The sequence below is a fragment of the Pleurodeles waltl genome, chromosome 1_2 (assembly GCF_031143425.1).
Source record: "Pleurodeles waltl isolate 20211129_DDA chromosome 1_2, aPleWal1.hap1.20221129, whole genome shotgun sequence".
NCBI classification, from domain to species: domain Eukaryota; kingdom Metazoa; phylum Chordata; class Amphibia; order Caudata; family Salamandridae; genus Pleurodeles; species Pleurodeles waltl.
Genome location: NC_090437.1, coordinates 981,613,566 through 981,627,651, shown reverse-complemented (window position 1 = coordinate 981,627,651; position 14,086 = coordinate 981,613,566). Strand labels below are relative to the sequence as shown.

Below are 14,086 nucleotides of genomic sequence, written 5' to 3'. Positions count from 1 at the left end.
TCTATGCGAGAAATTCCAATGTTCCAGAGATGCCAATTTTAATGGAAGAGGAGACCACATCTACTATTTATGGCATGCTTCATCAATGGTGACCTCATCCCACACTGGAAAGATGGGTAAAATCATACCATCATGTAAGGCTTACAACAGATTGTGGGAAGATTATGCCTTGCCTGCACCCTATAATTCTTTTTTATATGTATACCACAGGTACCCTTGGAAAAAAAAGGTGATAACCTGGGTTTACCTGCTTTAAGTGATCTGGATCCCTTCTGATCTAAAGTTATTTAAGAACTCTTTCTGGGTTGAGGTGGAGTTCATCCTGCCCTCTTGATAGAAAAATCTCCAATATCCAACTTGGAATAATTTCTAGCATAGACCAATGCAGCTCTCTATCCATAGTCATCACACTGTTGAGATTTATCATTATCTAACTGTAGAGTTGTGCCCTTCTTGATTACCTCCACCTCTCCCTTTGTGTTCTGAAGTCTTCACCTGGTCCTCATATATTTGATGTGTATTATCTTTGAGGTATTCCACAACTGCCCCTTGCAGTTTCTTACTCTCAAGACAATGTTTGATGCCATTACATCAGTATGGCGTCGAAGCGAGAAAGCGTGTTCTCTCAACCCGCCATATACCAGAGTTTTCCCCAGACCAACTGGTTCAGCAGGTGCAGGCATGCTTCTTGCCAAAAGTTGTGACACTGTTTCTCGTTTGGTCAAGCTATCAGCCAGCTAGCATTCTATGATCACCCTTAGCCCTCTAAGTCTTGAACCCCAAAACTGCACAGCTTTTACACGGATCATACCAGAGAACAATAGGGGGGTGGTCAGCTCGTTGTGGGGTTCACTGATGCAAAAAAAGGCAAGGCTGCATAGAAGAGGTTCATCACCTGCTGGACCGTGTTCTGCATTTACATCTGCTACGCACTTGTGAAGAAGCTCCTTCCACAAGGGAAAAAGCTATCACTTCATTGGTATTAGTGCCTGGTAAATGTGCAGGATAGGTAGCTACATGGGCACCCCTGCATACATTCACGAAATGCTGTCTGGATAGCCAGGTTTGCCAAGAGGAGCATTTCACATCTATAGAGTTTTAGTTTGATTGCATTCACAGACCTATCTCAAAATAGGTACTGCATTAGTATCTAGTTAAAATGTGAGGAATCTGTGGTTAGAAGTCTCTATCTGAAGAATAAGTTACTTACCTTTGGTAATGTTATTTCTGGTAGAGACTATGTAACCACAAATTCCTCACAGCTCCTATCTTCCCCATTCTGGGCACTGGACTCTTCAAACAAATCAAAGTATTTAAAATGAGTACAAGAAACTCCTCATTTGGGTTCAAGTTCAGTGTTTTCCCAAACTACGTGATCTATAGGATCTGTGTCATCATGGGATTTTGGAGTTCCCTTCTTGGTAAGGGGGGGAGTGGGATGGTTTCCACGACACACTGAGTTGCAACACTTCACACTTTCACCAACCAAGATGGAGTTGGAGTAGAAGAACAAAGTGAACTGGAAAACGGGGTCATAAGGCACTTAGGTTTGCTGCTCAGGAACATCTACAGCGTATTCGGTCCTTAGCTTTTGCTGCCACATAATCACTCCAGCAGTGTGGCGATATCCTTAATACAAAATCAGAGCTGCAACCGAAGTGCAGAAAAAAATTATTTGATTGTCAGAACTGCTAATTTCCACGTGCATTTCTGCACAATCCCCTAAGGTCACTTGCGTATCCTTATGTATAGAGTATATGGAGAGTGTGTATGTGTTTTTAGCAGCTGTAAGGAATGTGGATGCCTACTGGTACAATGTACAAAAGTGCCCAAGAGGTAGTCTACCCCCAAGCTGTTACATTTTTTTGTTCTCAGGGTATTCACCCTGAAATATGGTGAATGGGGAAAAACGTCCTGAGTGCAGGGGGAAACTCCTTTCCATTCCTTTTCTGTGCTGCAGGCTGTCATTAAAACAAAAGTGGCCTTTTGCTCAGCTCCGCCAGAGGGCAATCTACATTCACACTTTGACCAATCCCCAAATGGTAGGACTTTAAAGACTATGTGTTCGAAACACACAAAACACACCATATCTCTTTGGTATTGGAGGAAAAACCTCAACTGATTCTCACCTGAAGAAGGCAACACTCAGGTTGGCTGGACCTCAATGCTTACAATGTAGGATAACAATGAACCCCATTATTACTATTTTATACATTGATTGGATTTTGATATACTGTGCACCCCTGAGAACAAATGCACTATCTGGTAACAAACATTTGGTGGTTTGCTGTTTTCTCCTACACGGGCTAGGGACAAGTTCTGACACCTCGAAGCAGCCTTCTGTCCGATATACAGATAGAAAAGAAGCTGATCTGGAGCACAAGAACAGACTTTGATTGATTACCCCTGAAAGAAGCTGTCCTGATTCCAGAAAGATCAGAAAAGGAGCCTCTGATTAGAGGATCTGCACTGAGAAACTCAAGACTTAGCAACCACTCAGAAGATGCATGATTCCCACAGTCGTGTTCTTCAATATTAGACAATCTTTTCATAATTAGAACCTTACAGCAGAATTACATACTGCTGCTTTCTGTAAGAAGAAGGCCGGAAAACTTGCAAGTAAGACTTGGGCATCGAAGCGGATGGGCTCCACAGTAGACCATTCTATAACTAGCAAAATCTAGGCACCACAGACAACAATTTGTCTGAACTGACTACCTGCTTAGTGCCCCATAAGAAAGCTAGTATAAACCAAAAGAGTAGTGTATTTGGCCACAATTGTTCAAAAATGTTTTTGAAATACGGATCTTTATTTTTCCCAGTATGCCTCACCACCCTTATCTTCAAGCCTCCACTTAGTGAGTGTAGGAAGCTGACTCTGTATATACTATATCAAAGTGAGATAGCGTGCACAGAGTCCAGCGGTTCCCCAAAGCTTAACAGAGGCTAAAGTATACAATAATAATGCTCTCTTTGGTGGGAGTGTGGTCGAGCAGTCAGGCTTATCAGAGGGTAGTACAAAGCATTTGTTGTACACACACAGACAATAGAAGCACACACTCAATGACTTAACTCCAGACCAATGATTTTTATATAGCTAAAATATATTTTCTTAATTTATTTTTGGAACCACAAGATTCAAGTTGCAGGTAAGAACCTTAAAACGCTCATATTTCACACAGGTATCAACAGTACTTTCTTTTAAATAGCTAAGTAATACAGTTTTTGAATTATTGGCAATAATCTGTTTTAAAAATGGACACTTTGTACAATTTTCAGAAACAGTTCCTGGGGGGAAAAGAAATGTTAGATCGTTTTACAGGTAAGTACAACACTTGGAGTTTCAGTGTCTGGGTTTTAGGAAGTCCACTGGTTGGGGGTTCAAGTTAACACAAAACATCCACCCACCCAGTAACACGGGGCCAGGTTGGGTGCAGAGGTCAAAGTTGAGCAACCTTAACGTGGGCTCCAATGGAGACCGGGGGTACTTGGAAACAGGCCTGCCTGCAGGTAGGTCCCCACGGCTTGGAGGGCAGACAGGGGAGTTTAAAAGAGCACTGAAGGGGCCACAAGTAGGCACCAAACACACACACTCAGCAGCACAGGTGCAGCTGGGTGCTGGGTACAAACAGGACATTGGTTTTTCAATGCTGCTCTATGAGGAGGCCTCCGGTGTCATTCAGAGGCTGCAGGCGAGGTCCAGGAGGTTGTCTTGGGCACACCACCAGTCAGACAAGGAGGAGGGCTGTCTGCTAAACGTAGAGGCACCGGGGGCCGGGTTCTCCAAGGCCCAAGGGCTGCGGGTGCAGTGTCTCTTTAGGCATCTGATATCTTCGTCTGGAGCTTTGCGGTAAGGGGGGTCCTCGGGATTCCCTCTGAAGGTGTCGTCGTGGAGGGGTGGAGAGGTCAACCCAGGGTGGGCACTTGCTTGCAACTGCCTGGGGACCCTCTCTTGCTAGGTGGACCACCTGGACACAGGCCGTGGGCATCGAGTGCACAGGGGTCGAGACTCATGCATCCGGAATGAGGTGGAGGCCTTGGTTGTAAGTTTCTTTAGACCGAGACGCTGTCCTCAGGAGTTCTTAGTCTTTTTGGGTGCAGGACAGTCCTCTGGAGTTGAGCAGAGGTCGCTGGTCCCGCTGACCTTTTGCAGGTTCTTTGAAGCAGGAAACAGGCCAGTAGGGCTGGGGCCAAATCAGTTGTCGTCTTCCTTCTCTGCTGGGGGTTTCAGCTTAGCAGTCCTCCTTGTTAGGTCGCCAGGAATCTGGTGAGCTGGGTTCAGAGAGGCCTTTAAATCCTAGATTTAGGGGCGTTTTAGGGGTCAGAGGGCAGTAGCCAATGGCTACTGTCCCGGAGGGTGGCTACACCATCCTTGTGCCCACTCACTTTGGGGAGAAGGGCACAAACTCGTCCTACTAGTCCCTGTCCTCCAAACCAAGATGGAGGATTCTGCAGGGAAGGGGGTCACCTGAGCTCTGGACACCTTAGGGGTGGCAATGGGGGAATCTCCACTAGCTAGAGTGCCCTGGGGCCCTGTAACCGGAGGCTTGAGCCTTAGAGGCTCATAGCCAAGTGTTACAGTTCTGGGGGGGGGGGTTGTGAAGCACCTCCACCCAGGACGGGCTTTCTGAACACTAAGTGAACAAAGGCACTCACACCATGTGGTCAGAAACTTGTCTGAAAGTGGCAGGCTGGAACAGACCAGTCAGTCCTACACTAGCAGTTTGGCTAACCTACAGGGGGCATCTGTAAGATGCCTTCTGTGTGCATTTTTAAATAAATCCCACACTGGCATCAGTGTGGGTTTATTGCTCTGAGAAGTTTGATACCAAATTTCGCAGTATTCAGTGAAGCCATACTGGAGCTATGAAGTTCGTAATCACAAACTACCAGACCATATACTCAAACTGCCAGACCTCAGTGCACCCTGCCTTAGGACTGTACAGCTTGATAGATGGGTGACCTACCTATGCCACAGGAAGTGATTTGTGGGCATGGCACTTTGAGAGGGGTGCAATGTCGACTTTCTCCTCATCAGCACACACAAGCAGCAAGGCAGTGTGTGTGTGTGCGCTTCGTGAGGGGTCCCCTAAGGTGGCATAATACATACTGCAGCACGCAGAGACCTTCCTTGCCCACAGGGCCCTTGGTACCATAGGTACCTTTTACAAGGGACTTATCTGAGTGCCAGGGTTGTGCCAATTGTGGAAACAAAGGTACAGGTTTAGGGAAAGAACGCTGGGGCTGGGGCCTGGTTAGCAGGGTTACAGCCCACTTTCAATCAAAGTTGGTATCAACACTAGGCAAAAAGTGGGGGGTGTAACCATGCCAAAAGTGGCACTTTCCCCACAGAGAGTGATTCCCACAATTCCCAAGGGACTTTGCTACTCAAGGTGGGAGCAGGGGAGATGGGTCTTTCTCTTGTTGCTGCCACATTGCAAGCACTCTATTGCACCGCCAGGACTCCGCCATTGAGGGACGCGGGCAGGCCGCATCCAGGCCAAGGGCAGGCCCATTTTTCCAGTATTAGCCCTGAAGAGACCGTGCTCGGCCGACTCTTGCTTTTAATACCAGGTGCATTATTTGTTTCAACGGATATTTAGATAAACATTGTTTTGCAGCAGCTATCTGTTATTTTAGGTATTGCAATTTACTACCTGCCAATTGTCCATAAGGAAACAGATGGGTCAAAGGAAAACCACAGGGCACACACTTGTCAAGAAGGTTTGTAGGCATGCAGCCCAGAATTGCACCCTAAAGGAAACAGATGGATTAATGGAGGAGGTTGACTCGCTTATTAATAAAAAATGGGCCAGGTTTTGCATCAGCTCCTAACAAAACAGAAGAAATAATTTAGAAAGACATCAGTGGAATCATCCAGCAGCTGCACTACTGAGTCCAGCTATGCCTCTACACAGGTCCCCAGCTGCCAGCCCTTAATTGCATGACTATCTGCTTACTCTCCATGTGAGCTACCAGCAATAACCTGTCATAATAGATTATTTACCCAGAGTTTATCTGACAAAGTGGGGTGAGAAATCTTAAACGAGTCACTGTACACGTGGGATATGGTAGTTCAGACTAAAATCTTTGATGGGTTCAGTGTGGAGATGCACTTACTGAAGACATGAGGGGTTGGATCTCGAGAAGGTGGATTTGACAAACCTTGCCTTGTTTAAGTGCTGGGTTGGATAACCTTATCAATTGCTTTACACTAACTGGAAGACATGATCTAACAGGTATGGGTGAGAATAAAGCAACAGGATCTTTAGACTTGGGCCTCAGTTTCTCTGCTTCTTAAGACAGTTGCTGAGCCTTACAGGATCTACCTAAAGGAATTTTGTACTTTGGAAAGATCCATCATTTCCCCCCGTTATGGTGTGTAAAATTTTGGCCTTTTAAATTAGACTTAAAGAGCCTGTGGTTTTCACCAGAACATATTAGTCCAAGAGCTGCTATTAAGTTCAAAACCAAATTTTGGAATTATGAAAGGGAAAGATGTATTAAACAAGTTAGGACTAACAGTCATATTGACCACTTTTTAAAACAAAATAATTCCTGCTTATAGGACTATTTAGACAATATCATTCCTCATTGTGCTGAGAATATTCATATTCAATTCTGCCAGGGTATCTTTTCAACAACTGATTTCACATTGATGACAGGCTCCAGTATCATCACAGTCAAACGCACCCCCTGTTTGATCAATGTCACCTTTTCGCAAGGGCTAGGTTTTATTAAGAAAATGGCAGATTATTCCTGTCAGTCTATGGGGTATAGATTTTACTCAAACTCTGCGTATAATCAAAATAGACAAATGACTAAATGTTTTTGCACTGTCAAGGTTTTTATTGTATGCATGGATTGCAATGAAAAGAAGTGTTGCATAGACTATAAATTGCAATTGACCTACACATCTTTATGTGGTATTGAGAAATTATGAATTGTGCATAAACTATAATTAGGCTGAATTTCTAAAATGTTCTTATATATGTTTTTAAAGGATTTTTTTAACCAATAAAGCATTTATGATTATTGTGAGTGCTTATATTTGAAAAACATGGTTAAGTGCTGCAACTGCACCATTTTGAGATGTACATCACAGTGACAATTAAATGGTAATGCTATATTAAAACACAAATGAAACTGACAGACAGGAGTAACATTCGGCTTGCAATATACCTACCTTTGAATCAATGCTGTATCCACTGTCGGGAGTTGACGCAAGTGTCTCAGGAGGGGAACACCGCACAGACCCTGCAGATGTCAATGACGTGGTGGAGGTTGCAGCACTGCAGCAAAGTATCAGGTAGTTTCTCCAAAGTCCAACATAGGAGTCACTGCCTATGACTGCTGTTACTTTCTTAGCATTGATGGGACTGCTAGAAGAAAGAAATAACTTAATTAAACAACAGTTTAAAGAAAATGATTTCACAATGTTTCCAAAATTGACTTGTTTAAGGTCGAGAATTCTGGATACCAGTAGATTAAATTGCCAAGTGCTTGGAATTTAATCATGACCCAACACTCCAGCTTATGGAGCGCGTTAAACGTTCATGCCAAATAAACCAACTGAAGGCATACAAGTATTGGTTTTTTTTTGGAGTCTTCCCCGCTGTTAGTTGTGCTATGGCATCTTTTACCTCTTCTAATGTCACAGGCCCCCCAGGCTATCTCCTTCTCGCTCCGTCAAAGCAATCAATGGTAATGCGTGTAGGTAATCTTGGAACCGTTCGGTCTACAGGCTATCCGGTCGCCTATAAAGGTAGGTGTAGTACTCTCTAAAGGCTCCATTAACCTCACTGGGTGTGTGTTTATGTACTCAAACCTTCACATCATGCACGCTCACGATAGGCATCCCCTCTCCTCCTGGTCTCACCAGCCATGCCAGCATCTTCCCCGACCTACCCACCTCTGCTTGTATTGAGGTCAGATATCTGTGTGTATTGCGGCATCTTAACTGTTCTTCAGTCTTAGCGTATGTGTCTTTCGTCTCTGAGTCTATCGCATTCTGAGGCAGTTCTATTCCTCTTCCTTTCTTCGTCGTGGATGATTGTTTCTAAGGCAAATTACGCTCAAGCGTGCGCATAATCCCAACAGTCTGGCTCATGCAATGACCTCTCTCTGCAACCTTTAGCGTCTCCCATTCCACACCTCTAGTCGATGCAGAACCTGAGTTGGTGTTAATGTGGTCTGTAAGATAGGCATGGAGTGTCTCCCTGTATACTTGGTCCTCTAATGCTGCTGGGCCCTGTCTCCATAATGGTATAGGGGGTCTATCTTTATTTGCTCGCATTGTGCAAAGTAGTGGGTTATGATCGGAGAGGGTACGCTCCAAATACTCAGTATGGGTCATGTTCTGTGCTATAGCTGCGGAGCAAATCACCTTGTCAATCCTGGTGTGTAACTGTTGCAGGTTTGAAAAATAAGAGTAGTCCCTGTCTTGTGGGTGTTGCGCGTGCCATACATCCACCAGGCGCCAGCCCCGCACCCATTCCTCCATGTGCTTAGCTATCTTATGCGTTGCTGTTCCAGCCAGTGGTGGGGTGGAGCGGTCGAGTTCTGTATCTGATACACTATTAAAGTCCCATGCTAATAGTAGCTCCCCCCCTCGTTGGCGAGTGAGGTGGCTCAATAGGCGGAGCATAAAGGGTAACTAGTCCTGGTTAGGTGCATAGATACTGCTAATGGTGATTGTAACTCCATGCAGTCTACCTTCCACAACTACAAACCTGCCCACTTGGTCTATGTCCACAGCTTTAACCTCAAAGGGAACTCCCGCTCTCACCCACACCAGTGCTCCCCTAGCGTAAGCCGAATACTTGGTGGAAAATATCTGTCCCCCTCCATCTAAGCCTCAGTTTATCTATTTCGGTGGTGGTAAGGTGAGTCTCCTGTAGCATAGCGATGTGCACCCCCCGCCACTTCAGATATGATAACACTGTGCCTTTTAGAGGGTGATCCCATTCCCCCGATATTCCAGGTCAGAAAGTTGTATTCAGCCATGTTAGACTAATTAAGGTGGAATTGAGTCCTTTCGTACCCCCATGTGCCTCGCCACCCCACCCCCCATCCCGCTGCTTAGGTTTGTGTAGAACATTCAGTGCCTCTGTCACCATCAAGAAAATACAAATGTAAACCCCAACGCCCGGACCCCAGGGCGCCTGTCAAAGTGTAGGTTGCCCATAAAACATTGCAAGAGTGTAGCAATAACAACAAGTTGAATAAAGTTCTCGCCATCCTGTCTCGTGGCCGAGAAACTAGTAGGGGGGTAGATGCGTGTCTGTCGGGACTTATCCATATGACACTCCTCACCTTGTGATAAGGTTACACAGTTACTTAGCCCAACTCGTCCGCCGTCTGCGGGGTCACTCTGGGTGCATCCCTCGAGCCGCCAGAGCCCGCTCCAGAGGACACAGATGCTCGATCCGAATCTCCAATACTGTTATCCACTGATGGAGCACCCCCACACACAGAAGCTGCTGCGTTCAGTGCATCAATTTTCGCCAGTTCCTTTTGGGCCGTGGTTGGTCTTGCCTGGGATCTGGATCTGTTTCGCTGTCTCCTCTGACCCCCTCAGCCCGTGTGGCCTGCGCACCCGCCCCAGCTGCGCGGTCCCTCCGTTACGCCTCTCGCTTCTAGCCATTCCCATGCCTCCTCTGGTGTTTGGAAGAACATGGTTTTACCGTCCAAGATCACTTTTAGTTTGGCCGGGAAGAGAAGAGAATATGGTATCCCTGCCTCTCGGAGTGCCCTCTTCACTGCCGTGTATGAAGCCAGTTTCATCTGTACTTCCACAGTGAAATCGGGAAACAGCGTCACTGCACCATTCTCGACTTTGAAGGGCCCAGCCTCCCTGGCCCTCTGGAGTAGGGTCTCTCTATCCCTGTAGTGCATTAGTTTGGCTATCACCACCCTCGGTGGCCTTCCCAGTGCCAACGGGCGCAAAGGGACTCTGTGTGCCCTTTCCAGGGAGAAGAAGGGTGAGAGGAGCTCCGGGGGCACGACCGTGCGCAGCCATTCCTCAAGGAACACCACCATATATGGTCTTTCAATGCCCTCCGGAAGATCCATGACCCATATATTGTTTCTGCGGTTTCTCCCTTCTGCGTCCTCCACCCTTCGCTCTAGACGCTGCACCCGGTCAGTCAGGTGGAGGAACGTGGCAGCGAGATTATCATGTTTCGGTGTAAATTCCATCAGTACTATTTCTGTTTCTTTCACTCTGTACACCAAATTGTGGTGGTCGGCTCTCAGTAGTCCCAATTCGACCACCACCTGGTTAATGTCATGTCTCAGAGTTGTTTGTGTCTTCTATTGCACCCAGAATCTTATCAAGGGTAGCCTGTACCGCAGATTGTGTGGGGTCTTCCATCCTCTCTTTTTCGTTGTCTCTCGTGGTTTTACGGTGCAAGGTTTTGTTTCTGGTCTTGCACCTGGTAGTCATCCGGGACATATAGATTGTGCTCTAGTTGTCAAACGGGTAAAGGGCCACTCAGCGCCCTGTCACGTAGCCTGCAGATTCACCGCCGGTCGTTCCCCCAGGCTTCGTCGCCACGTTCCTCTGTGAGGGCTCTAATTAAGGATGATCCAACCGGTGTTCTCAGTCTGGTTACAGCCCAACACTATTCATCCACACTGATGTGGCGTGGGTGCCCCCAGGAGAGCCATGACAGTGGCTTGGGCGTCTCAAGTGGTCGGGTGCTGTTTCTGAGTTTTTGTCCACAGAAGACTCTAGCGGCTGTGATGCTGTATGGTGGGGTGCTCCACAACAATGGGCCTTCCCCTGGACAAAGTCATGTGGCCACAAATAAGTCAGAGGTACCTGCTATGTCCATCCACGAGAAGCTCTCTCCAAGTTTGTGTGTCCCAGACAGTGTAAGAGGTACCCCCCGGGGCGGCATCCAGCCGGAACCAGGCACCCCTGTACTGCGCCGTCCAAGAGGGGCTCCAGTTAAGTCCGGGTTGTACCTCTGTGCGCTCGAATTTGCAGGCCGCTGCCGTGCCGATAGCTTTGTGATCTCCGTCTCCCGCCGGGAGGCACGCTCCAACTCACTGCAGCAGCCCAGGACAGGCCGCAGAAAGCCACCCGAGTCACTGCCCACCGTCTTCGCTCCCGGCTTCCTCTAAGGCGATGGTCCACTGACCATGAGGGGGAGAAGGGGCCACATCCAATTCTCCATCAGCGCCGCGGCCTCATCCCTGCTCCAACAGCCCACTCAGTCTTCTCCGGCAGGGTCCCTCCGCCTACCACCAGCCAGAGCGCTCCCCCAGGGCGGGCCATGACCTCCGTCTGGTTGTGCCTCCATGGGCCCCACTTCAATCCACCAACAGTGCAGCCGCCCGCTGCCTCAGCAACAGCTCTGTGGGCCCCCAACAAGTCGGGCACGCACTGGGGGCCCCAGTCCAAACTTCACCGTCCTCTGCGGCATGGCAGCACCGCTCTCCACCGCAGCGCAGCCTCCTCCGGGCCGAACCGCCATGCGCCCCAGGGTCCACTCCCAGAGGCCTCCGAGCCACTCCCAGTACGTCGCCCTGGGACCGGCACCCCTCCTTGGGCCTCCAGCCCTGCCCCGATCCGCCCGCGTCACAAGCAGGAAAGAACAACCGGGAGGCCCTCTGCTCCAAGCAGCCGCCGCCACAGCTGCCCACCAACCAGCAGGGGCCAAGGGGATCACCCTGACCGACCCAGCAGGTCCAGGCGTTCCGGCAATCCGCCGGAAGCGCAATCCATCATCCAAGGTGGGGTCTCACCTCCGCAGCCCAGCGAGGCGCACCAACGCACCGCGGGCCCGTCCGGGCAGGGCCTCCAGCCACACCCGGGCATGCTCCCGAAGTTGATCGCGGGCACCTCCTGGCCCCCAAGAACCAACCGATCGTTCCACGTCAGGCCCCGGTCTTCCCCAGCACGGCCTGCGTTATTTGCTCATGGAGGGAGTTGATTATGACAGGATTCCGTTAGGCCCCGACAGAGCCTCAGGATTACGTGCCCGCCATGTTGGTGCGGTTGGCCACGCCTTTGGCATACAAGTATTGTTTACTAAAATAATATTCACTATTCAAAATACTGTCTCATACATCATTCTAATGAGACTACTGGATTTTGAGCGGCAGAATCGCCTGCTGTGTGGGAGACTGAGTCTGACCCACTACAGGTGACACCTGTCGCCCTAATCCTGGTTTTGCTCTGGCTAACTAGCAGTGCCTCATCTCTACCCAAGGGCAGGGATGAATGGGCAGCCGGCGTCACTCAGGTCTCATCCGTTTCTCCCAGTTACATTAGTCTCACATACACAATGACAAACAGAGGCGTCTATGTTTCAATAAGATTTTAATGAAGCAACTGCATCTTAGATAGCAAAGCATGTGCTACAATAACCAGGACGATACAGCATGACAAGATTAATATGGTGACAAGAAGAGTAAAGCATAGAAATAACGCTACTATCTTGTCACTAGAGTCAATAGACTAATTCTTACCTAGGCTATAATAGAGCACAGCGTGTTAAGCTGTAATTCTACCCGTCAGGTTCGGCTGGGAAGAGATCATCCCCCATACCTGAGCAAAGGCCTGAAGTCTGCATAAGAAGCTGTAGCAAAGCGTTCAGCAATCAGCATACAGTTGTGGTTCTCTGGCTGGAAACTCCCTCTAACGTGTAAGGGACAGGTGAGTGTTTTTATAATAAAACAGCTGATGTTCTGAGAAAATGTCCCTACATAAGGATGTGTGTTTTTCTATGAATGTCCGAGACAAAACTTGTACCACGCTCACCGGCAACCTATCTTACAGCAGCCTTGAAAGAAGCACACAGTGAGCAAGAATGTCTTGGTTGAGAACGTAGTGCTGGCCTGGGCAAAAACAGCTAGATAGAGAGAAATAAAACAAGACCGCAAAAGTTGCTATTGTAAGAATAATAAAATGAAGTTGAATAAAATGTATCTAGGTTAAAGTGCATAGCGGCAGGCCTAGTATGCTAAAATAACGTGCAGGGAGCTATAACTAAAATGGCTACACAACAATATCTGACAAATACAGGATCTCAAGTTCTTACTTCACAAGGGAAGTAATCTGGACAAGTGAGAAAGTCCTTCTGGGGTACAGCGAGAGGAAAAGCCCAAATGGCAAAGCTTTAGGATGAACAAGTTACTTACCGGTGGTAACGCCATTTTTGGAAGAGAAAGAATCTAGATGCAGAGTCCTTATCTTTGAATTTCCCCAAGGCATCAGACAGGTTCTGGAGAAATTTGTGAGCAACAAAACTAAAACATCCAGTGTAGCAATGCACTGGTTAGAAGCTGCGTATGACATGTCTCAACTAAGATTTCAGATTTTGGAAGTTGTCGCACTAAGGGCAGATAGGGATAACCATAGAAAACTGTCCCAAATGGATTTCTTTTGGATTTAAAGACGGGATACAATGCAACCGAACAGGACAGATACAATGGAATACATCTGTTTCTATGACTATGTGATGTACATCTATACATGGGAAACTCTAGGAGCTGTTGTTTGATATGTCCACACCGGGGTAGTGAAGATAAGTTCCTAAGATTTAGAATCCTACCGCACATGTTGTACATTTGTTTGAGATTGGGAATTTAATTTTAGATTGGGATATTGTTTAGAACCAAAAGGAGATCTAAGGGAGACCGACAATACTAGTGTGGTTTTCTAGATACTTAGGTATTCAGTAAAACAAGGACACAAGCATGTATGCACCCACTGTCACAATTATATAGCTGATTTCATTTGATTTATTTTATTTCACAATTTTTGTTTTCATTTTTTATAAAATGCTGGTCACGTTACAGAGGTTGCACTTATTTGCATTGTTATTGCTATCATCAGAGTAGTCTGCATTTAGTTTGCAGTCATACAGTTTATATTGGGTTTCTGTAAGTTGACACCCGTTGTTGACTGGCTAGTTGACTGGATGCCCCATGACTTTCTGTATTTCACTTCTGGGTTTGCATGAATATTTCTGTGAGCAGGAGCACATTGAAATTATCAGTGGTGTCGGACAAATGCTGTCTTCAGATATTGACGATGCAGCACCATTACTTACATGTTGCACCGTAAGTGATT

General features: G+C 47.2%; 1 protein-coding gene across 12 annotated transcripts in view; it reads right to left on the bottom strand.

Moving 5' to 3' along the window:
* The window catches only part of FRYL (FRY like transcription coactivator), a 1,894,812-nt gene that overhangs the window by 1,219,663 nt on the left and 661,063 nt on the right, over nucleotides 1-14,086 (bottom strand). For 11 of the 12 annotated variants that reach the window (XM_069201557.1, XM_069201569.1, XM_069201550.1 and 8 more), the window contains one exon: nucleotides 7,187-7,382. In XM_069201557.1, the coding sequence (XP_069057658.1) occupies nucleotides 7,187-7,382 (196 nt within the window). The remainder of the gene's footprint in view (nucleotides 1-7,186; nucleotides 7,383-14,086) is intronic. The other variant, XM_069201525.1, reaches the window with a different exon arrangement.